General features: G+C 49.7%; 1 protein-coding gene across 1 annotated transcript; it reads left to right on the top strand.

Annotated features, from left to right (window-relative positions):
* Positions 1-5,145: 5,145 nt before the first annotated feature.
* LIPG (lipase G, endothelial type) lies at positions 5,146-22,267 on the top strand. The gene is made up of 9 exons (XM_028098407.2): positions 5,146-5,242; positions 8,087-8,265; positions 9,905-10,084; positions 11,188-11,299; positions 16,533-16,754; positions 18,221-18,463; positions 19,188-19,308; positions 19,965-20,183; positions 22,159-22,267. The coding sequence occupies exons 1-9, from the start codon at positions 5,146-5,148 to the stop codon at positions 22,265-22,267; spliced, it is 1,482 nt and encodes a 493-aa protein (XP_027954208.2).
* The last annotated feature ends 1,997 nt before the right edge of the window (positions 22,268-24,264 follow it).

The raw sequence follows: 24,264 nt of genomic DNA, 5'->3' as shown, positions 1-24,264 counted from the left end.
GGCGGAGATTGTCTAAGGGAATATAAGTTGATTGCTAGGCAAAATTAAAAGACTGCTTGAGGTTAGTGGCTGTTATTTTAATTTAGCAAGCCTGTGCTTTGTTTTGTTTTCCAGTTATGGTCTGCTATGTAGATGTATAGATACAGGAATAGGTGAAAAATTGGATTTAACCAAAGGTTTGGTATTTTAAGGGAATTTATCCGGGGAACCATATACATCTGGCATTTTGAGGGCCTGTATGGATGGAATAGTTGGTCACTATGGATCTTTTCTTGTGTTTTTGGTCTCTTCAGATAACCTGGGGTCAGTTATTTGTAACATATTTTTCTAGAAGATGGACCTTTTTGAATTAGGTTAAAAAATATTTTTTTTCACAGAGCTTTGGAAATGCCAGAGCATTTAAAATTTGATAATCTAGTCTTCCAGGCTGTCCTTTGAACCATTTTACATGCTTCTCAGTTGGCCACGAACCCCTCTGCCTCAGCCTTTCCTTTGCCCTGTTCTGTTCTGTGGAAGTGATGGGTGAGAGGAAGGGTCCCAGCAGGTCCACCTGGTTTGCTCAGCTGGGCTTCCTCCACACGGTCCTCCTGTCCTCTCTGTGGGAGGTTGCAGACCCCCAGGTGTGCTGAGGACCCTGACGTTCTTGGCTGGTATCACAGTGGTTATTTAGTTTTTGTATGTAGGGCTCATTGGAGAAGATTACTAACAGTGAATTAAATGGCACTCTGAGCTGAACCACCCTGGTTTTGTGGGGTTGGGGGCTGTGAGTGGATCTTAATAACCTTTCCCTGGGTCTCACCCTGATAATGTAGCCCAGCCCTGCTATCTCTCCCCAAAATAATGTGCCGGGCCTGGCTGGTTTCTCAGGCAAATTCCTTTAAACCATCCAACCCCCTGGTTAAACCCAGCATTTGACCTGCTCCATGCCTGTATAGACCCAGAAGGAAAACAGCCACGTATAAACTGCATATATGAATTTGCAGGAACATCTCTTTATTAAGGAGAATGACTCAGCTCCTTTTAGATGTCTTCTAAGTGAAAGAATTCTAGGTATTGAAGCTTGTGGATTTGCAAAGGAGGGGCAAACATAAACAAATCAACAAACCCAAACAAGCCTACCCAAAGCTACCTTCAGCATATAGGAGAGTTGAGGTCAGTTTACGAATGGAGGTTTAAACTGAGCCTCAGTTAACTTCCTCTGTGGTTACAGTTCTTAACCCAGTGCTTTCCAGACAATGTTCTTGGAGAATTCTGAGCCTTCACTAAATTCTTTGTGGGATGAGGTTTCTGTGGTCAAATCAATTTAGCAAATTAATTTCACATGTTTCTTTTTATCTTTTTGTGCTGCTACTAGAGAATGTAAAATCACATATGTGGCATTACAGACCGAATTGTGCCCCCCCCCCTCCCAAATTCATATGTTGAAGCCCTAACCTTTGGTATGATGGTCTTTAGAGATGGGGCCTTTGAAAGATAATTAGGTTTAGATGAGGGCAGGAGGTTGGGGCCCTGATGATGGGATTAGTGCCCTTAAAAGAAGAGACCAGAGAGCTTGCTCACTCTCTGTCTCTGTCTCCCTCCGTCGTCTGAGGACAGTGAGGAGACAGCTATCCACAAGCCAAAAAGAGGGTTCTCATCAGAACCCAACCATGCTGGCATCCTAATCTCAGACTGCCAGCCTCCAGAACTGTGAGAAAATAAATTTCTGTTGTTCGAGCCATCCACTCCATGGTATTTTGTTACTGCAACCCGAGCTGATGAACACATATGGCTTCTATTTCTGCTGGACAGCACTGGATGTCTGGTAGCTCCTAGCCAGCGATCTGTTGCCACTTGTAACTCTCTACCTTTGTTCATGAAAGTAGGGATGGCCCCCTGAACCTTCCTTGGGGGTGCTCGGCCGGGTGTTTTACCTGTAGTAGCTGCTCAATTAACATCTGGTGATTGAGTCATCTTGTGAGTTGCGAGCAATGCGGAAGAGGAACTCATTGAAATGATATTGACTAATAACCCCGAATCTCTGCAGGGCACAGGAACCAGGCTTGGGAGAGCATTCAGGCAGATGGCAGTGGCGAAATCCCACTGCAGACTGGTCTAACTGGTGATCTCTCCACTGCCCCAGAGAACCAGAGCTGGCTGCGTCCGCTGCTGCACCATTGGTAGAGCCCTCTCCACGGGCTTCTGGCCTCACTAGCTTCCAGGTCAGAGTTTGATTGGCTGAATTTAAACTCTACCTGCAAGGGAGGCTGGAAAGGTCTCATAAGAGGAGAATTCATTCCTTCAACATAGAAAGGTGCCTTCACATGTTGGCAGGCAAAACGAATGACCAGAATCCTTTACTAGAGTAGCCTGAGACCTTGAAATTTTGACAGCAACTCAAACAGAACTTTTTCTTTTCTTTTTTTTTTTAAGATTTTATTTATTTATTTGAGAGAGAGAGAGAGCAAGTGAGAGAGAGCACAAGTGGGGTGAGGGGCAGAGGGAGAAGCAGACTCCCTGCTGAGCAGGGATCCGGAGAGGCTCAAGAAATCCCCGGGAACTCCAGGATCGTGACCTGAACGGAAGGCAGATGCTTACTCGACTGAGCCACCCAGGGACCCCTAAACAGAATTTTCTGCTGAAACTCCCCAGACAGAGACTTCCTCCACACAGGAGGCTCCCCAGATCTCCTGTGGTTCTTCTGGAAAGTATGACGTATAACAAACAGTTGATGTTACACATTACTCTTATGCTGCGACTGTTATTTCATTATGTCCTTTGCCAGTTCTTACATTATATTTTAATATAGAGACACAGGAGGGCACTCTAACCAACCAGCAGTAAAACTTAAATGGTTTCATAGTCTTGGCAGTTAAAAACATGGATATTGATTTTGTTGAATCTGTTTTTTGCCCCCCAGGTAGGATAACCAACTTTGCAGGAATACCTAGTTCTCCTAGGGGATCTCACATGTGGCAAAGGCCCCCAAGACACATCCTCCACACTGTCCAGTTAAGGTTCTAGGGACTACGGCTTTGAGCAACTCAGGACAGAAAAAGGGATTTTTGCCGCTGAGGCAGGAGAGATGGGGGACATGGTTCCCAAGAGCTCCTATTTAGAAGCCAACTGGCCAAATTAAACTGGCTTCTAGGGCAGAGGAGAGAGATCTGGTTGTCCAAACGACCTTCAAACCCTCAGCCTGTCCCTGACTCAGTTTTCCTATCTACAAAACGCAGATAATACCTGACTTATGTCTGTATCCTTTACCAATGGAGGAGAGCTGGAGCAGAAGGAAAGGAACGTATCTGGGGTGGTATTTACCATCCCAAGTGCACGGGGTTTAATATTAAGAGATAAAGCTAGCCTGCTTCTTGTTAATTTATTACAGCACATGGGAGGGACAAAGCGTGCTCCGCTGGCAGCCGGAGTAACAAAAGTAAGGAGGATAGGCGGCACCAGAACCTGCTCCTCAGGACTGGTTTCCCCACACTGATCTCCCCGGCTGGGGCCCTGACACCAGGAAGAAAGGGGCGCAAGCCTGCCCAGGCATTTTCCTCCCCAGGCAAGAGTGGGACTGGTTCCCTGCGACGGTGGGGTTACTCGATGTCAAAGATGCAGTCTTGCAGAGCCAACTCTGGCTGGCTGGAACGCGAAGGCACGGCGGACCGCAGCCCTGTCGTGGCGCCTTCTGCCCTTCCTACCCTCTCTGCGTCCCCAAGGGCTGTTGGGGCGCTGCTGCCTCCCAGTTGTCCCTGCCGCCGCCCCGAGGTTGCCCCAGGTTCAGCTCTGGCTCCCGGGCGTCAGCCGCAGACTCACAGTCAAGGTCTCGGTCACTCTAAGTTAAGTCCCAGGGTCCCTCCGGGGAGCCGGGGAGCTGGAGCCAGCACCGGAGGGAGGAGGAGGGACGCGGATCAATAAAGGGAAGGACAGGAGGGGAAAAACGATCAAGGAAAGGAAGAAGCTGCTGCTTAATTCCAATCAACAGGGAGTTGCGCGCGTCGGGCCGAGACTTGGCGCTGGTCAGGCGTCTGAGACCTCTAAGTTTGGCTCACTGTTCCTTTGGGAAGTGTCGCCTGGTATCCCTCTAGCACTCCACCCCCAAGGCAAGAGAGATCCTACCACTTGGCAGGCCCCGTGCTAAGCGCTGTATCACACTATCTCTCTTAATTTCCCCAACATCCCTAAGCTGCGGGAACTGTTACCACCCGAGTACTGCGGACGACGGAACGACCTTAGAGAAGCTGGGTGGCTTTCCCAAAGTTTTGCTGCTAGTGGCGGAACAGTGACGCGGAAAGGGTCTGTGCGATCCTGAAAAGCCCAGGCAGTTCAGAGCCCACAGCCCACAGACCCTCAGCTCTGCCCGATTATTGTCAGATCACTCTACGCACCTGTCGCACGCGGGCCTCGCTGGGGGTGAGGGGGCTCGAGAAGAGAAGGACCCAAAGGGTGACCTGGTGACTCCCCTCCGTCCTGACTCTTGGGTGCGCGGAAAGCTCATTTCGGGCGCAGGGGTGGCTTTGCACTTGGGAAAGGATAACCTGCCTTCTCCGGGGATCGCGTTCCCAGCGGGCGCATCGTTTCGGCGCGGTGTTCCCCCTGGGGCGGCGGGGGCGAGCGGAGAACCTGGGGTCGGAGAGCCCGCACAAGGAGGAAGTGCGGTGGCGGGAGCTCGGCTGCCAGCCAAGCAGGCCGGGGTTGGAAGCGAGGCCGCGCGTGCGGAGCGTCCACGCGGTGGGTGTGCTGCGCTTCATTCAAACTTTGGGGAGTCTCGGTTTCGGCGTCAGCGAAGGTGTGACCAATCAGAGTCCAGGGACGGGAATAAATTATGCAAATCACCATCTGGCGATGGGTCAGATGACTCCCATACTTTAAAAAAACTACCTCGCCGGGAGTTCGAGGAGTGACAGCGGCAAGTCCTGGCTTCCCGGGCGGGCGGCACGGGTGAGGGCAGATCCAGTTCAAGCCCCTTCATACTCCCCGCCACTCCCCGTGGCTCAGATTAGCCAAACTTTCACTCCCACCTTCACCTGCAGCTGGCTAAGGCCACCGCTCTCTGGTCAAGAGAGAGCTGCCCACTGCGGGTCTTACCCGCGCGGACTGCTAGAAACCCCGAGAGGTGTTCTCTTTTTCCGTCCTGTTTCGGGGAAGGGGGTGTGGCGGGGAAGGATGCGAAACTCCGTTCCTCTGTTCTGCCTCTGGAGCGTCTATTGTTGCTTTGCCGCGGGAAGCTCCACACCCCCTGGGCCGGAGGGATGGCTGCGAGGTAACGTGCACTTATTCTTATTCTTATTACCCCCCGCCCCATCCACCCACCCCCAACTTTTCTCTACCATGTCCCCTCTCTGTCTTGCCGACCCCTTTCCAGCCGCTCCTGGTGCCTGCGAAATCCTCCTGCCTTTCCCACTGCCCAGTCGCTCCTCCTAATCAGCTTTGCGGTTCACTTGTTCCTTGGCGCTTCTGACTAGGACATCCCCCGCAAGGCATCCGAGAGGCCGCCGGCGGACGGGGGCGCTGGCCCGCGCTCACCCTCTCGCCCCACCCGCTTCCATGATAAGGTTCCCTGGATGGGTGCCGTCCAACCCGCAGAGTCGGCTGCCGACGGCTCTTCAGCATTGCCCTTTGCGAGGCAAGAAGGTTGTTAGAGCCAAGTCGCCTGGTGCCCCTCCTTCTAAACTGGGTGTAGGTGTTTGGAAAGTTGGGGGGCAGGGTAGCTGGTTGTGGTTTGATTAGCGCATGCAGGGAGCATTTATTTGGTGAGTAACGTTCGGGAAGGCCGCTGGGCTTATTCCCCCAGGTGGCTGACCTCCTCCTCCCCCTACACCCTTTCCAGTCACCACTCTGCCTACCTACCTCTCTTCACGTTCTTCCTCCTAGATGCTGGACTTTCTTCCTTCTGAGTTCTGTATGGCAGTCTCTTCCATTAGAGGAAGCCCGCCCTGGTGGAATGAGGGTAGGATCACCCATCGGGGCTGCCAAGTCAATTAGTTAAGCAGGGGAGAGGGGAGATCCCCTAAACTCCACCCCATTATCTCATTTTCTACTATTCTGCTGAGGTTGAGCCATCATGGGCATGATGTTGGCCCATGTCAGTTTATGTACACGAGGGCAGGTTAATTTGAATGAATGGGAAAGCTTTGCTTTACTCACATCTCTAGCTCCTCTCTTGTAAAGCGCCAAGGTTCCTTCCAACTTCTGTGTTCCGTGATTCTGAGTATTCATGGGCTATTCTTTCAGTTGAGAAAGTCGTTATTGTGTGCCTGCTTAGTGCCTCTTCTGGGGGTGGGGAGGGGGGAGATACAACAATGAACAAAGCAGATGAAGACCCTGCCTCATGGAGCTTACATTTCAGTAGTGGGAAGACAGACACCAAACTAATTAAAATATATAAATGATGCTCAGTAGGAGAAAAGTAAAGCAGAGGAGGAACAGGGTGTTGGTGGAGAAGGTGGTCAGGCTTTTCATCTGTAGTCAGCCTTCCCTCACTGTGAAGTTGACCACCAAGCAAGGAACTGAAGGACGTTAAGAGAATGAGCCATGAGGGCACATGGGTGAAGAACAATCGTAAAGTCCCAGAGGCCGAACTGACCCAGGCTGAAAGTAGTAGGAATGAAGCTGGAGAACTCTGGGGTCAGACCAGATACTCAGGTGAACGTTTTATGTCAATATGTGGGTTTATCCACAAATCTGTCCCAGGAAGCCAGAAGACTTTTGTCTTTTCTCCTACAGTTCCCCATCTGGTCTCTGTGAATGGCTACCTGGGCGGGAATTGGAGAGGCAGACTATTTTTGTCCATGGTTCAAATTTCTGCCCGCTGGAGCTTTTGTTCATTACTTCAATGACAGTTAACCTGAGGTCTGCTCATGTATATTTAGTTGCATTTTCTGGAACCCTATCCTTTTACATCTGGTGTATTCTTTTCCTCCCCATTGCCACCTTCTCTACCATTTTGGTCTCTCCTTCCATGATTCCATTTGCTTCTTAACTCTGGGATAAATGAAACTCCTGGAGTGGTCATTTGGTATTTTTTCCCTTGATCTCTGGGTGACAGGAGAGTTATATTTGCTAATTTCCTAGGCTGTTATAAAGGGATAGTTTCCCAGGTGGCTGGAAGAATGCTGGATGGAGTTTGTTTATGACTGTCCATAATGGCGTGGTGATGACAGTGCTTCGAGTTAAGAGGCCATAGGGACCTCAGTAACATCTGCTGTATTTTGGGAGCTGGGCACTCTGTGTGAGCAGTGGAGCAGGAAGGAACGGTTTTGCTGCTCTTATGGATTTCCCCTATGGCTTCAGTCATTTATTTAACAAACTAGAAGAACGTCTGGCTCATGTCTGGCATGGCAAGGAGTCCTGAGGATGCAGGAGGTCTTTGGAGTAAGTGCTGGAATCCAGCTGGGGATGCTAGGGGAAGCCCACTGTATGATAGTTGATGGCTTCTTATCTCGAATTTAAAATCCAGAAGCTTTCAAAATGGGAACATTTATTTGGTAATTTGTTTGGCAGCAAGACACGGCCTTACCTGCCCTGAACTGATTTGGCAGCAAAAACGGACCAGAACTGACACAAGAATATCTATAACCTTTATTTTTGCCCTTGAGTGGTGAGTGGTTGTGTGTTTCCTTGCAGATATATTCGTGTGTTTGATGATTGGGGAATGCCCCAGACCACACTGGGGATGTCATGTACCACATAGCTTACGTCCCAGAAGGCCTTTCTAAAATCTGAAACATTCCAAATTCTGAATCTCAGCTGGTCCCAAGCATTTCGGGAAAAGAATTGAGGACCAAGTAGTCACTTGAGGGAAGGAGAACTCATTTGATAGGGAAGAGGAAAGAGAAACAAGAGACACCTGTTTAATTCAGAGTCACAGTAATTCATAGTAATTAGGACTAGTGACTAACTAATATTCTTCAATATGGAGGAGATGTCCCTTTATCATATCTTTGCAACTCTTCTGGGAGGTGAGGAGAAAACATTCAGCAGGTATAAACACTGAAACCCAGAGGATTAAGTAATGTGCTCAAGACTGGACTAAAACTAGACCCGAGGTCTCTCACTTATCCAAGCCCCTGCCAGATGCACCCACATTCTGTTCTTTTTCCCCCAGATGAGCGCCACAAGTCTGGGCATATACAGGTTGCTGCCAAATCTGTGAGATTCAACCTCCGCACCTCTGGGGACTCAGACCATGAAGGATGCTACCTCTCCCTGGGCCACAACCAGCCCTTGGAAGACTGTGGCTTCAACATGACAGCCAAAACCTTTTTCATCATTCATGGATGGACGGTGAGCCCCAGGGGAGGGAGCTCTGCAACTCGACACAAAATTTGGTTTCCTTTGTTTTGGTCAATTAAAAAGAAGACTGGTGTTTCCCAATTCTGCTCTCTCTCTCTCTCCCTCTTTTCTTGTGGGCTGCTTGTGTTGCAGACAGCTGTGAAGAATGTAATGGGCACTTCGCTGAGGGGGCAATATGGACTCCAGCAGGGTGGTATTTAATGCTGCGCTTTCAGAAAGTGGCTCTCCTGAAGGCAGCGGCCCAGCTCCACTGGCTCTTAAGGGGCCTTCTAATTACACTTAATTACATTGGTCAACCACTGCCTCCTGGGGGCCGTGCCTCCCTAAGAGCTGAGCTGAAATGCAGCAACTTGACTGGCTCTGAGAGTCTATGCAGAGCCAGCTGGCCTGGATTGCTGGCCGCCGTTGGCATGGTGCCCTCCTGTTTGCATAGAGATGGCTCCGGTTAAAGGCATTGGTGCTCTTTATGTGCCCTAGCTGAGCAATTCACATTGAAAGGCCCATGACAAACTTCAACAAAAAAGGGTTTTAACGCTCGGCTTTAGAAGCTTTTGACCAGCGAGGGGTTTATTCATTCGTATAATGATGGTCTGTAGGAAAATGACACTATTAAGTGAGCAGGTTTCTGCCTGGGCTAATTGGGAGGGGACATTCCTCCTTTTAATGATGAGAAATTCATATCCGTTAAATGCTTTCTGGGTCTTTAGGTCTATCACCAACTGCTGGGGTCAGGCCTGGGGTTGGGGGGTTGGTAAATGCCTATCTACCTAATGTGCCTGGAGAGATGGTTAGGGGCTTGGCTATCCAGCCTCATCCCACAGCCCACAATTAGAATCATGCAATTGAACCTTTTTAAGGCCCCCTGTCAAAATGCAAATACAAACTGCCTGCAACTTACAAATGGGTTGCATTCCAGAAAGTTCTTTTGTAATCTGTTTGGAACTTGGAACAGCAGTTTCCCATAGAAGTGAGATTGTAAATGGCGTTTGGGTTCCCAGGCCAGGCACAGAAAATCTATTTATCTAATAATGTACATGTGGATAGGTTTACAACTGGACCTAGGCTCTATTTATAACTTTGTTTCTGTGGGAAAATGTGTTCTGAGTTCTAATTTGGGATTCCAGGGAGAGATCTTCCCTACTCTGGAATCGAGAGGGATGGCGGAGATGAGCTGTGGGAAGGGGTCATCTGTTAACTCTGCATTTGCCTAGGAGACAGCATCTCCTTGCATCTCTGATAGAGAAGCTAATTCTCCAGGGCAACCCTTCCCAGTTGCCTTTTGGCACCATGTGCTCATCTGTGACAGGGACTCCGGCTAACCCCAGGCCAGAATGGCCACCACCACTTATATCATAGCGGCCCTACTGGACAGTGGGTGGCAGCCTAAGACACCAGCTATGCAAATTTTGATGGGAAAAAGCAAGATATAAAGAGCAATGGGAGACCAACACTCACGTAGCAATCCTGCCTGGGGTCGGCCCTGCTCATGTGCAAATGTTTGGTGCCTGAGCAGCCATTGTGAAAGTTCTGGAACTGGCTGGGGAGAGGGTCATGGAACTGAATTCCATATTCATTAGGATTTCTGAAACCCATAAGAAGAATTTTTTTAAATGTCCTGTTTTCTTTGCAGTTGAGCGGCATGTTTGAAAGTTGGCTATACAAGCTGGTGTCAGCCCTGCAGATAAGAGAGAAAGAAGCCAACGTTGTCGTGGTTGACTGGCTTCCCCTGGCCCACCAGCTTTACACGGACGCGGTCAATAACACCAGGGTGGTGGGACACAGTGTTGCAAGGATGCTCGACTGGCTGCAGGTAACCGCTCTTAAGAACAAGATCTTGAACCGGAAACTGCATAAGAGAATACAACTCAGACTGGGTGACAGTGAACTCCAGGAGTCTGAGGATGTCTTTGGGATTCAAATTTTTACTGAATTAAGTATTGCGTGAAATGCTTGAAAGCGGGAACTTTGGAAAGCGTTTTAGTTATTGATATATCTCTGGGTCTTGCCTGTTGCTTTATTTGCCGGAAGAAAATTTGCCCGATGGATCGTTCCTCGCTGATGCCCTCGGGTTGGGAATAGTCAGGAGCCAGGACCAGCATGAAATCTTGAAAACTTACTGTGGTCTGCTCTGCTCCTTTCCTCTGAAGGGTGGCTGTCCTCAGGGGAAGGAGGGGGTTGGTTCCAGCAAATGCAGTCTAATGCGATGCTTAAAATGTTAAGTGTGGAAAACAGATCTCAAGGTCTTACATTTACACTCTATAGGTTAATGATTTGCCTGAGATCAGCGGACTTACCTGGAGGCAGGGGTGTACTGGCAAAGTGACCCCACGATCGGGGCGATTCCAGTCTGACCTTCCTTTGGCCCATGGAATCGGATGACTCCTGGCAGCAGTCTGGTCAGGGTTCTCAAGCCATACCCCAGTTCTCTGCCTGGGTTGTTTTGTAGAGCTGGGTTTCTGAGCTGTAGGGTCCAGGCCCCACCTCCTCACCCTGCCAGCGAAGTGCCCTCTCTCTGGGTGGCTTTGTGGTGAGCAGACCAGCAGCTCCTGGGGCCTAAGAAGTGGGGAGAGAGTAAGCTCCTGCAGCCTGTGGCTGGCCCTTAGTGTCCAGTGAGTCGGGTGCCTCCCATAGTGCCTGAGGGAATGGAAATGTAGCCCAAAGGTCAGGTATGTAGCTTCCAGTCATAACCTCCACCCTGCCCTCAGCACTTGGCATTTAAAGGGCCGTAAAGTCCTTTTGCCCTCCCCTTCCCTGGCTGCGTCCCATCCCTGTCTCATTGCCAGCAAGGCGGGCGACACCCTGGCAAGTCTCTGTCCCCGGTTCCTTGTTGCCATAGAATTGTTGGATTGCTGGTGACCCTGTGGGCTCAGGACCACACACTTCACTCACAGTCACTTTTGTGACATTTCGCAGGAGAAGGATGATTTTTCTCTCGGGAATGTCCACTTGATCGGCTACAGCCTGGGAGCTCACGTGGCTGGGTACGCTGGCAACTTCGTGAAAGGCACGGTGGGCAGAATCACAGGTAGGATCTGCTTCCTGCGCTCTGGCTCACCCCCAAACTCCCTCAGCCCCCATGCCACGCTGGCTTTTCTGAACCGGAGTGCTCCCGCAGAGGCAGCATGAGGGAGCCGTGGAGGGTTAGCTTTGGAACGGACCCAGAGGGTATCTAACCCAGAACTTTCCAGTGTTCTCTTCGGCCACAGAGTCCTTCTTACAAGTTGAACTTGTGTGGGACTCTGATACATGAAACAGATAAAGGGGAATGTTCTGGTCGCAGCTGGAAAGATGGTGGGTAGTGCACGCTTTGCTAGGGGGCCTTCCCCTTATGCAGAGAAATCTCAGGGCCCCAGAACATCAGGGAACATAGTTTGAAAACCACCCGTCTAGTCGGACAGGCAAGGAAATGCCGAGGGGCAAACAGCTAATAACTAACGTGCCGAACTGGGGTGGATCCTGACCCGTGAACCTCTGAGGCTCGCTCCGTTGTCTGCCAGCGATGCTCAGGGCCTCCAGGGAAATGAAGAGTGGCAGATTCTAGTTTGAATTCTGCCTTAGTTCTATTTCATCCGCCAACAGCCTTTTCCCCATGTTCTGCGGGCATGTTTATTAGTGGTAATTATCTGTTTAGAATGGATGCTTCAACTTTGTCATTAAAGAGGCCGTTCTGATGTTGGTCCCCAGGTCGTCAGTGAAAAAATTGTGTTTTCCATCTTGGTGAGCTTCTGATGTGTGTTTGGATTAAATCATTTAATGATTTGAAAAGTGGGAAAGATTTTCTTTCCCATTTTTGTGCTTCCTCTAGGCTGAAATTAATGGCAAATTTGTTGCCCTAAACTTTTACCTTCCTTCCAGAATTCTTTGATTCATCTTCACTCCCAGCTTCCCTCTCTCCTCCAAGAATGCCAAGGCCCCAACTGGTCACCTAGAAAGAAAGATTTGATCATTTTCTTTCCCAGCAGTATTTTTATTTTAAAACAATGAAGAAGGGAGTCCTTAGCTAACAAACGATTTAGTAAAGGTTTTAGCACCAAGCTGCCGGGGGTAGATTTATTTGTGAAATTTTATTGGCTCACCTCCAGTCATCCCTGGGCTTCAGTCTAATGTATACACACACACACACACACACACACACACGTGCACACACTCCTTTAGGTCCAGTTATTTGATTTAGCATAGCCTGAGAGCCTCGTTTTTGTTTACCAAGCCTGTGGGGCCTGAGCGTCCAGGTGGACCGTGATTGTGTGGCCACGTCACTGCTCATTAACCCTTTGCTGGTGCAAAGCTGTTCAGCTGTAAGCCACTCTGGGTTCCATCATCTGAGCAGCTCCCCCTGGCCCCCAGTGAGAGAGAGGCATGATGTTCAGAGCCAGACCAGGCTTGTTCAAACTGCAGCACATACGAGTGTCACGTCCCCATCCCCCTGCCCCCCATGAGGGTCGTTGGCTGCAAGGACAAGCTGCAGAGCCTTCCGTTCCCTCTCTCTGAATCTGAAATGAGATGGGGCTAGGGAAGAGTTTTCCAGTTCTTTCCCCCTGCCTGTTTGGGGGGCAGCTGCTGAGATGCGGGCTCTGCTGGCCGAATGCTAATCAGTGCTCCGAGCTGTCTGCATGTCCGGAGCACGCCCCTGTTCTCCAGCCTTTCTCTGTGGGCCGGGGCTGGGTGAGCACAGCGGGAAGGATTACCCTCTGTCCAGTTGCCAAGAGGCCCTTCAGAGGGTATGTGGCTCACCTGATGCGTGCTGTTGTGCGTGTCCGATGGGGGAGGAGTGTGTACTCTCCTCCCTGCCCTCGGCAGACTTCCCATGGGCCTGGGAACCAGGTGGTCCCAACTAGTAGAAGGACCAGACTGCAGCCTGTGTGGGGTCCTGAGACCCATGATGCTGCTGTACGGAGGCCAACAGGGGGACCCCTGAACCCTAGTCTCGCTTGGATTGGACCTGTGGATGGGGGTTGCCAGAGTTTTACTTTCTTAGGCTTTTGAGAGAATTCTGTGCGATACTAGGGAAGAGGTTGTAGATTTCTAATCGACCCTGTGTCTAGTTAGTTACAAATAAGCAAGCAGATTCATTCGTTCCTTCAAGAACTATGAATTCAGTGTCCACTCTGTACAGACACTGGGCCAGATGCTTCCTAATGTCAAGTACCTAAGATGTGACAAGGACTTCATGCTATCTCTAAGACTCAGCGCAGTGGGGCAAAAGGGGCCTTTCCGCTTCATTTTACAGATGGGGAAACCAGGACTTCGTGCTTAAATAATGGGTACAACGTCTTACATCCTAAGTAGCAGCGCCAGGATTCAAACCCAGGCTGTCAGCTTGCAGAGCCCGCACCTAGCCACGGGGCCATCTCACCTCTCCTTTGTTGGTGGAGATAAAATAGCAATTGAAATGCAGCAGGCCCTGCCCTGCCAGGCCAGAGTGCAGAGGTTTTCCCAGGTGTGTATGCGTGTGCATGCACGTGTGTATTCCATTTGCTGGACAGAACATCTTTGGAAGGGCTCTGACTGAATGGAAGAAGGGGTGGTTCTCCACCTGTTCTATTTTTTTTTTTTTTTTGCCGGGGACAAGCTCTCCCTCCTATTCCTAGTTTAAAAAAGTAAATTGTGCAACTTTTCCCCAGCATCTGTGAGCCCTGGCCCTGTGTCAGGCTGGGTGAGTCTGGGGAGGTGAAGGCTCCGTGTGCCCCCCCCCCCCCCGCCCCCGGTCATCTTCTCCAAAAGCCCTGTCAGCTGCCCACATTCTTCCAGCTCAGCTTGGTTTCCATGGCACTGACCGTCTGGTGGAGACTTTTGTTCACATCAAGCAAAGAGCCCCTCTCTTGTATTGGTTGCAAAGCAGAATGGTCTTCTCTCTCTCTCTCTTTTTTTTTTCTTCCAGAAAACATAGCAAGAGGCAGGGGGAGGCTGCTTGTGTTGGTACTGTAGCCCTTGGAAGCCTCTGAACCAAGTCCTCGTGGGCTGTGCTGGGGGGGGAGGTCACTGTTTTTGTGCCATCCTCCTTTGGGGCCCTGGGCTATGGATGAACCACCAGGCAGCCCGGGCTGCCTTTCTGCCTTGGTCGTACGGGCATTTCTCTAAACTTCTTCTGGAACCTGCTTACTTTCAGTCTCTACAGTTCTCCTGAGTGATGAGTTTCATGAATTTACTGTCCACTCCAGACAATAGCTCTGCCTATTGTTTACTTTGAAATCACCCCAGTGATTCAAGCCTCACAGTGTGCTCCCTGGTTCTCTTGTGCTGGGATCGGATGGGTTCTGTTACCCATCTCCTCCTTTTATGACTCTGCTCTTAGTCTTAATTCCTCTCTGATGTGGTGTTTCCAGACCACGGTGCCTTGGCCTCAGCACTGTGCACATTTTGGGTCAGCTAATGCTTTGTTGTGGGAGCTGACCTGAGCATTGCTGGGTGTTTATCCAGCCTTCCTGGCCTCTACGCACTAACTGCTAGCAGCTTCTCTCCCTCTCCCTGCCACTGTGACAACCAAAAATGTCTCCAGACACTGCCAAATGTCCCCTTAGGAGCAAAATCACTCCCAGCTGAGAACCACCATTCTAGACTAAACAGTGCACAGTATTCTCAACTTTCTCCAGGCCCTCTCCCTGTGTCTGTAGGGCAGAGATCCTACCAGGGGGCAGGAAGTCGGCTCCCATAATTACTTGGTAATAGTGGCTAGTATTTACACTGACAAGCACTTAAACTCTTAATATCTCACATGAACTGTATGGATTAAGATATTCAGGTTCAATGTTATCGATGATACTGATGGTGGGAGAAGTTTTTTTCCGATCTAGTTCATAGACCACCTCCTTTTTAGGATCACCTGGGGAATAAATAACACATTTCTGGGCTCCACACCAGACTTGGCAATCAGAATCTTGACGGGTTTGGAGAATCTGCACCTCATGCTTTGCAAACTCTTTTTTTGAATGGTTTACATTCACGTGGTTCCAAAATAAAAGTCTCTTTTATTGTTGCTACTACCCGTTTGCTTCCCTGCCCTGCCCTCTCCGCCAGCACACATATACACAGGTAGCCAGTGGCTTGTGTGTCCAGAGTTTTTTTTTAAAGATTTTATTTATTTATTAGAGAGAGAGAGAGCATGCACGAGCAGGGGGGAGTGGCAGAGGGAGAGGGAGAAGCAGGCTGCCAGCTAAGCAGGGAACCCCACGTGGAGCTCCATCCCAGGACCCCGGGATCATGACCTGAGCTGAAGGCAGACGCGTTTTTTCTTTTTTTTTTAATATTTTATTTATTTATTTGAGAGAGAGAGAATGAGAGATAGCACGAGAGGGAAGAGGGTCAGAGGGAGAAGCAGACTCCCTGCCGAGCAGGGAGCCCGATGCGGGACTCGATCCCAGGACTCCAGGATCATGATCTGAGCCGGAGGCAGTCACTTAACCAACTGAGCCACCCAGGGGCCCTGAAGGCAGACGCTTAACCCACTGAGTCACCCAGGCGCCCCTCCTCCCGAGGGAGTTACATAGTAGAATTTGAATTTTCAACAACCTCCCCGTGATATTTATTTATAGTTACATAGTATATATATTTATAGTTATACAGAATTTATAGTTACATAGTAGAATTTGAATTTTCACCAACCTCCCAGTGATATTTGCGCTGTTTTAAATGTGAGAACCAGTTCTCTCTACGTTGCTGCTTGCCTGTTCAATGCAGAAAGTTTGCAGGCAAAAGGATTTCACCTCCTAGCTGCAAAATACAGGAATTCTGGAAGCCTGGGATGTGGATCCTCAGTGTGTCTGCTGTGGCCCCTACTCCTGACTCACCGTTCTATCCTTGGGCCTGATTCATCACTAAAGGAAGGGGAAGAGTAAGTCCACATGCAAATAGCTCAGTTTGGGTAAACTGAGTCTTCCCTCCAGAAGATGGAGGTAGTTTGGTTATTCCATAAAAGGCCTGCTAAATTAAGGCTGCGGAAGGCTTTCAGTGGCAGAATAAATGGGACGGATGGCCTGAGTTCTTTCTAGAACTGCTCCATTTCTGACAGTCTGGGGCTTCTGGGAGCTGCATGTCATTGTGAACCTGGCAGCCAGTTTTCTGAGTCCATTGAGTTGTAAGGACAGGTGAAGGCTCCAGAAGAAAGCACAGGTTCCCCAAGTGTGGGCATCACACGGTTCCAGATTTGTTGGGCTTGGCTCCGAGGATGCCTTCCTTGTGCACACGTGGATTTACTTTTAACTCAGGACTCATGGATTTGGCACAGCTGACACAGTGGGTCTTGGCTCCCCCTTCTGCCGTAGGTTTGGATCCCGCCGGGCCCTTGTTTGAAGGGGTGGACATCCACAAGAGGCTGTCCCCTGACGACGCAGACTTTGTAGATGTGCTCCACACCTACACACGTTCCTTCGGCCTGAGCATCGGGATTCAGATGCCCGTGGGCCACATCGACATCTACCCCAACGGCGGTGACTTTCAGCCAGGCTGTGGACTCAATGACGTCTTGGGGTCAATTGCATATGGAAGTGAGTTCCTTATTTTCTGCTTCATGGAGACGTTTGACTCGGTTATCACATCTCCTCCTCAGTCAGCCCCAGCTGGTAGTGCTCCCAACAATGTTCGTTTCATTATGCCCCCACCCCACGGGGGCTGCCAACCCCATGTACAGTTCATCCTTCTACAGGCTTGTTAACAGCCATCTATGGGTCTCTGCTTGGCGTCCTCATGCTTTGAGGTCCCAGTTTTTATTGATTAATTTCTTTTTATAAGAAAAGGAATATATATTTGTTGAGGGGGAAAAAAACAAGCAATGCAGAATCGCATAGAGCAAAAAGTAAACCCCTTTCTCCCATTCCCTCTTTTGTTCTTCAGAGGTAGCTAATAGAACAAGTTTGTACGTATCCTTCTAGTCTTTTTTTCTTTGCAAATGTGTGTGTGTGTGCGTGCACATGTGTGTGAGAGATGATATTTTTCAAAATCACATTGTGCTGTGACTTTCCGTTTTCAGTCATTATATGTGTGTGTGTATATATATATATATATATAATATATAAAATGAATATCCTTAAACATCAGAGCACGTAGATTTACTTAACTTATGCTTTTTTTAAATGATTTTATTTATTTGAGAGAGAGGGCACGGGAAAGCACAATCAGGGGAAGCAGCGGAGGGAGAGGGAGAAGCAGACTCCCTGCTGAGCAGGGAGCCCAATGCGGGGCTCGATCCCAGGACCCTGGGATCATGACCTGAGCCAAAGGCAGACACTTAATCGACTGAGCCACCCAGGCGCCCCCTACCTTATTCTTTTTAAAGGCTGTACAATCTTGTACAGAATGGATGCACTAAAGTTTAATTTTATGTGACATTTTAAAGAAGGAAAACCAAGATAATGTCTCCATTCACTTATGATTTACCTTCTGAATGCCTGAGCCTGTTATCAGCAGACTTGGGTTGAACTGAATTTGCTGCTGAACTGATGTGTGGCCGCAGTGACCCATCTCTTTCCGGGTTTCCCCCTACTCACTGCCTCGGGTCCTGGCAGTCTTGCTACGTCTTGGCCCCCGTTGGCTCTCTGCACTCTGATGCTCTGCCCTTCAGATGTCCCCCTCTCTCTCATTCAGTCTTAAGACTGTAGCCCTCTCCCAATGGGCTAATATCCGAGTAGCCCCTGCAAGGCTTGGGGGTCGATGCCAGGACCCCCATCAGATGACGGCATTCCTTAAAGCCGGTGGTGTTACTGAGGAAAGGATGGGATGGCTTTGTCAAATTTTTCTTAAGGTCCTAGGATTTACTGAACTATTGGCTTTAGCTTCTGGTTACAAGAGATAATGACGTACTGTGGGCCAGAAAATCCAAATTATACTCCTAACTTTGTAACCAAGTGATCGTGTGACCCTGAGCAAATTACTTCACCTCTATGGGCCTTGGAGTCATAATCTGTCTTTGACGAGAGGCTCATCCTGCATTGTTCCCTGTCTCTCTGTCCCCCAGCAATCACGGAGGTGGTGAAATGTGAGCACGAGCGGGCTGTACACCTCTTTGTCGACTCCCTGGTGAATCAGGACAAGCCGAGTTTTGCGTTCCAGTGCACGGACTCAAATCGCTTCAAAAAGGGGATCTGCCTCAGTTGCCGGAAGAACCGGTGTAACAGCATAGGCTACAATGCTAAGAAATCGAGGAGCAAGAGGAACAGCAAAATGTATCTCAAAACCCGGGCAGGCATGCCTTTCAGAGGTAACCCCCGGGCCCCACAGCGCCCTGAGGAAGGCCCTTCCTCTTTTCCGCTCTTCTCAACACCATGCTGTGGGAAGGGCACATCCCAGGCCGGAAGATGGGACCGGCGCTAGTGAAATCAAATCACTGCAAATCAGATGATGCTGTGCATGCCCTAGGAAAGTTAGTCATGAAAAATAAGGGGTGGGGACTCCTTTCGTGATGCACATCATCACTCCCCGATCGCAACATCAGCATCTTAATTTTGTATTAAGATAGAAATTTTTTCATTTCTTTGCATTTGCCTTTTGCAAAGCTATTTCCTATTTTTCTCATTTGAGTGTCACAACACATCTGAGATTGGACCAACAGGGAATCAAAATCATGTCTTGCATTTTTACAACATGCTCTAAGACCATAGGGGTTTGTGGGTGTTATTTTACATATGAGAAAGCTGGGGTTCAAAGAGTTAATACCTTGGTCCTTCATTCAAGGTCACACAGCTAGGCTGGAACTCCCCCCCTCCCCAAATTCCCTGAACTCCATGTTTGGGGCTCAGTTCAATACTGCAGTGATCCCTTACACCATTGGACTGAAACAAGAGCAGAGGGAGGCTGGAGGCTGGGCTGGACCAAAGGGACATCAGCCCCTAAAAACTCAGTGTGCTGGGTGACTCAGTTTGAGTCGGGGTGTCCTGAGATGGCCAGCAAAGCTCACAAAGGCCTTTGTTCCACTATCTCTGCAGTTTACCATTATCAGATGAAAATCCATATCTTCAGCTACAAGACGATGGGAGAAATCGAACCCAACTTTTATGTCACCCTTTATGGTACCAGTGCAGACTCCCAGCTTCTGCCTTTGGAAATGTAAGTCACACACTCCCTTTGATGGGTTCAGGACCCAGCACAAGTCAGTCTAAGATTGAGCGAGTGTGGGAATGTGTGAACAAGTGCAGGGGAGTGCAGCCTGAGGGCCTATGGGAGGGGCTGAGTGGTTCCAGAGGCGTCTGTGGGCCACACTCTCCACCAAGCCCTTGACTCAGACCCCTTCTGGGACGGATGCCCCTGGATGAATCAGCAGCATGAGAAGCTTTTGGATCATCTGGACAGAGACTGCTGTTTCATTTCAGGCAACGCCTGACACCTGAGGCTGTAGGAAATTTGGAACATAAACGCCATTCCCGCACTGTTTCTAATTGTCTGTGGGAAGGGCACATGGCAAGCAGTGTATATTTGTTGAACGCATGCAAGGTGCAAAGCGCCGTGCCAAGTAATTCTGGGATTGCAAAGTAATGTCATCAAAGTACTCACTTCCTAGGGCTCAGGGTCTAGTTGGGGGACCAGGTGTGTATGCACACGAACAGGGTGGGACAGGCTCCCCAAGTGTCAAATGAGGGGGACAGGCAGGAAGGGGCTGGGAGTTCAGAGGGAGACCAGTGTCTGTGGGCCCATTTGTCTGCAGTCACTGCGGGGCAGTTTTCCGGGGACCGGTGAGTGACACCTGCCCCTATGTCCCCTCGCAGAGTGGAGCAGATTGGGCTGAATGCCACCAACACCTTCCTGGTCTACACTGAAGAGGACCTGGGAGACCTCCTGAAGATCAAACTCACCTGGGAGGGGACAGCTCAGTCCTGGTACAACCTGTGGAAGGAGCTTCGAAGCTACCTGTCTCAGCCCCGCAGCACTGAGCGGGAACTGAATATCAGGCGCATCCGGGTCAAGTCGGGGGAAACTCAGCGGAGGTAAGGGCCTCATGTCAATGGGGAGCAGAGAGCGTCTGCCTCGGCCGTGTCCTCCCCTTTGCTGAGCAGGCATCTCCAATCGTGCCGCGCCCAGAGCACATGGGCAACACCGCAGACACCTCTGTAAGGAAAAGTGAATTCTACATGGAGACCTCTGTCAACCATTGTGTAGCTTGTGTCCTGATTCCAGACCCTCAACTGAAGGGGGTGGGCAAAGTGGGGGCTGGAGTCCAGCCTCGGTTGTGTTTGCCAGACCCTGTGTTGGCCCAGAGGAAGGAGGGCTCCTCCTTAGGGGCACTGCCTTGCTGATCCGTTTGCTATAGGGGTCTGGCCAACCAACATCTTTGCCTGCCCCTGTCCAGAGAAAACTCGAGTATCGAGCCTAAGAAGCCCCCATGGATGAGGCCTGCCTGAGGCCCTGGTTTCCCCAGCACCCGATTTTCAGAGCATTATACCCTTCCTTCGGAGGCTGTGAGTCAAGGTTATGGGGTGGGGCCCTGATGTCAAGTAACAGCGAATCCTCCGTGCTATGCCGGCTCACAGTCCCCCATGGTTTCAAACCTTCAGCCTGGCATGAGAACTCCAGACCTATATGTATCAGCCCCTGAAACCGTGCCTGGACTCTGAGCAGAAGTCAGGGAAGCCAGTGAGGCCTTTGTCAAGAGAGGAGGGTTTCCTTGGCCACATCCTGCTGTGGGCTGCTGGGAGGTCACTGCCAGCCTGGGCATGAGAGGAAGCAGCCTCCACCCTCTCTGTACCTAGTCTCGTTTTTGTCTCCCTCACAGTTCTTCATGTGGCCCGTTTCTATCCATCACCTGTGGCACAGAGTGGCCGAGGGGGGAGGGAGGCTTGGGTCCCTTGTCCGAGAGATTCTGGCCTAGAAACTTGGGAACTGGGGGAGCTGAAGCCCCTTTGCACACTTCCACTGTCGCGGGGTTACAGTAAATGTGTTCTCCAATGTGACCAGATATTATTTAATCTCCTTCCAAAGTGTTTAGACAAATTGACAATCTAAGAGTAAGAGTCTCCTTTCTCTCCTCACCTCCACTTGGTGGGACACTCTCACCATTGGGTGTGAATTGGTCCCTTACTGTTGTGTTAATGTGTTTTAATTTCCTGCTCTCCATGAGGTGGGTCCCCTTCTTATATGTTTATGGGTTGTTTGGTCTTCCTGGTAAAGGTTCTTAAACCTGTTCTGAATGTGGCTTTTGTCCCTTCAGTCAGCACGTCCCGTACATCGGGGTCAGGTGTCCCATATACATCTTTTGGTCATGGGGTCATGCTAACTACACACCATTGAGGTCCCCATGGTTTGGCTCTAAGTTATAGTCGAAATGGTTATTTGAGTACTGATTTTTTTTTTCCGTGATCTTGGTTGAGCATTTTCTGAATCTTTGATTTTGACCCACAGCTGAATTTCAGTTATGCTTATCAATGGGCATTTCTGAGCACCCTAATGGAGGTACCTTGAATTCTTCCATTTGAGGAGTGTGTAGTCCACCACAGATATGGGAATCCATGAGCAATTCAAGGCAGTGTATAATGTGTTAAAATAAGACAAGACATTCATTACTAACTCCATACCATACAAGGTAATGACAATAGCAAAAACAACACTTATGTAACAATACGCTTTTCTATTAAGGTCAAGGGCTTGGGCAGTCAGAGAGGCTTCAGAGAGGCTATGCCTTGAAAGGCAGGCAGACTTTTGGATGGACAGACAGAAGAAAGTGGAAGGGGTGTGATGAAAATCTGTGTGAACCGGATCATGGCAGATGTCCGAGTGAGACACGTTTAGGACACTTGTAGCAGCAATGGGGAGTTCCGAAGGTTTGGGTCAGGGTGTGGCATGATGAAGACACAATTTTCTCCTTGGTCGATCCACTTTGGATCCAGAAAGCACCATCTGACTGAGGCACAGCGATGTGCCTCCCCCACTAGAGTTTTGGCTACACTGGTTTCTTTTTTCTCCTAGATTAACTTTTTGTGTGCAAGACTTTGAGAACACCAGCATCGCCCCTGGCCAAGAGCTCTGGTTCCACAAGTGTCGAGATGGCTGGAGAATGAAAAATGAAACCAGGTAACTGGGACTTTCTCATATGCATCGTATGTTGACAGGTGCTCCAGCATGTGCTGGACATGGGTCTGGGCACGGAGGACACAGCAGTGAGCAAAACCGATACAAATCCCTTCTCTTGGGAAGCGGACCTGTTGGAAGGAGATGGAATCCGTGGAGTATGGAGGATGTCAGAGGGTGGTTGTGTCTTTCTGCCTCTTGTTCTGCCTCCCCCAGAAGGCATTCGCAGCCCATGGCCCCGCTGGAATCAGGCCATCTTAGAATGAATTTCTCCATGGTGAGCAGGGCTGCGGGAAGGTTCCAGGGCTCCCAGCTTCCTTCTGGGCACAAGTTTGGAGTGGGGAGTCAGGTGGGAGATGAAGGAGAAGTGCCAGATATAGTCCCCATTTGTAGGTTTTCTGGAGCCCCGGTTGGTGTAAGTGGAGACTATTGGGCAGTTCTCCCCCTCTTTGAGAAGCAGGAATGCTCATGTGCATGGCACTGAATGAGACAGAAGACACATCTTGCTTCAGTGTCCCATTGCCCCATTCTGGAGTCCCATTATTTCAGAATTGAGGAAAGGCCGGTCTCATGGTGTGAGGCAGCGGGTGCATCCAAAGGGGGATTCATCACAGAGCCTCTGAGCCTAAATACCTGCTGAAGAGGATGGAGACGGGCCCCCACCACTTACCCCAACCCAGGTGCTGCCATGGTACACCGAGCATGTGGCGTGTGCCCATCTGTGTTCCGTGCCTTCCCTATGCTATCTCATTTACTTTTGTCATCAACCCCATGACGCTGGTGGTGTTAACCCTGCATGCTGTTGTGGACCCTGAGGCTCAGGGAAGTTGGGTCATTCTTTCTAGGTCCCCCAGCTGGCGATGGCAGGGCAAACATTTGAAGTACGTTGCTTTACTCTAAAGCCTGTAGTCTTTCTTGAGCATGGAGGTTTCACTTGCGCAGATGAATCACCTCACCTTGATCTGGGTATCAATTACCAAGCAGCTGCACCCATGCTGGGGTCCCCTGGGATTAACCATCCGCCAGCCCTGGGGGCCAGGCTGCATCCCCACTGCTCTGTTTCCTGCTCAGAATCACCAGCCTGACCATAAGCTTGGCGATCACAGGATGCGCAGCATTCTGAAAACTGCCCGTCTAATGAAGTGGCTCAGTCCAGTGCAGGTCCATGGGAAATTCTCCTCTAATAATAATTTTAATTCTTTTTTTTAAAGATTTTATTTATTTATTTATTTGAGAGAGAGAATGAGAGAGAGAGAGCATGAGAGGGGGGAGGGTCAGAGGGAGAAGCAGACTCCCTGCTGAGCAGGGAGCCCGATGTGGGACTCGATCCCAGGACTCCGGGATCATGACCTGAGCCGAAGGCAGTCGCCCAACCAACTGAGCCACCCAGGCGCCCTAATAATAATTTTAATTCTTTATGTTTGTATTCAAATGTGTACTTTTCCAAGTGCTTCCCCAAATATTAATTTCATCGATCCTCAGAACAACCGTGTAGATTGGACATGCCCAAGGAGGATCACTCGTCTTATCGTTATTCTTATGATAACATATCTTATGATAAGACATTTTATTCTTCTTTTCCGCTCCAGAACTTCACAATAGTTGAGAATGGTATGACTCACCTCCTACTGCCTCTTTGAGAAAAGAAGTCACCCGTTCCTTTACCCTCAAAGGAATAGAAAGCAGTAGAAGCCAGAGTAATCCATCAACACGAGGAGGTCCTGACATTCCTAGACATATGTTGTGTCTTCAGTATTCTTTCCCCCAGTGTGGATACTGGTCACCTATTCACTGATAGAAGAGACTAAGTTTCTGGGAGGTTCAGTGGCGTGATAGCATAGCATCGAGTAGAATCAAGATCTCTGGATTCTGACTTGTCCCCTTCCTGCAATCCTATCGTCTCTCTTGTGTTTCTAGGTCAAGGCAAAGAAGACTCATGGATCATTCTCCCTGCATTTGTGTGTGTGTGTGTGTGTGTGTGTGTGTGTGGTGGACGAGTATTGT

This window comes from Eumetopias jubatus, unplaced genomic scaffold (assembly GCF_037043125.1).
Source record: "Eumetopias jubatus isolate StellerSeaLion01/CBP00866 unplaced genomic scaffold, mEumJub1_p1.0 scaffold_16, whole genome shotgun sequence".
NCBI lineage: Eukaryota > Metazoa > Chordata > Mammalia > Carnivora > Otariidae > Eumetopias > Eumetopias jubatus.
The sequence above is the reverse complement of the archived record's forward strand: the minus strand, read 5'-3'. Positions and strand labels throughout refer to the sequence as shown.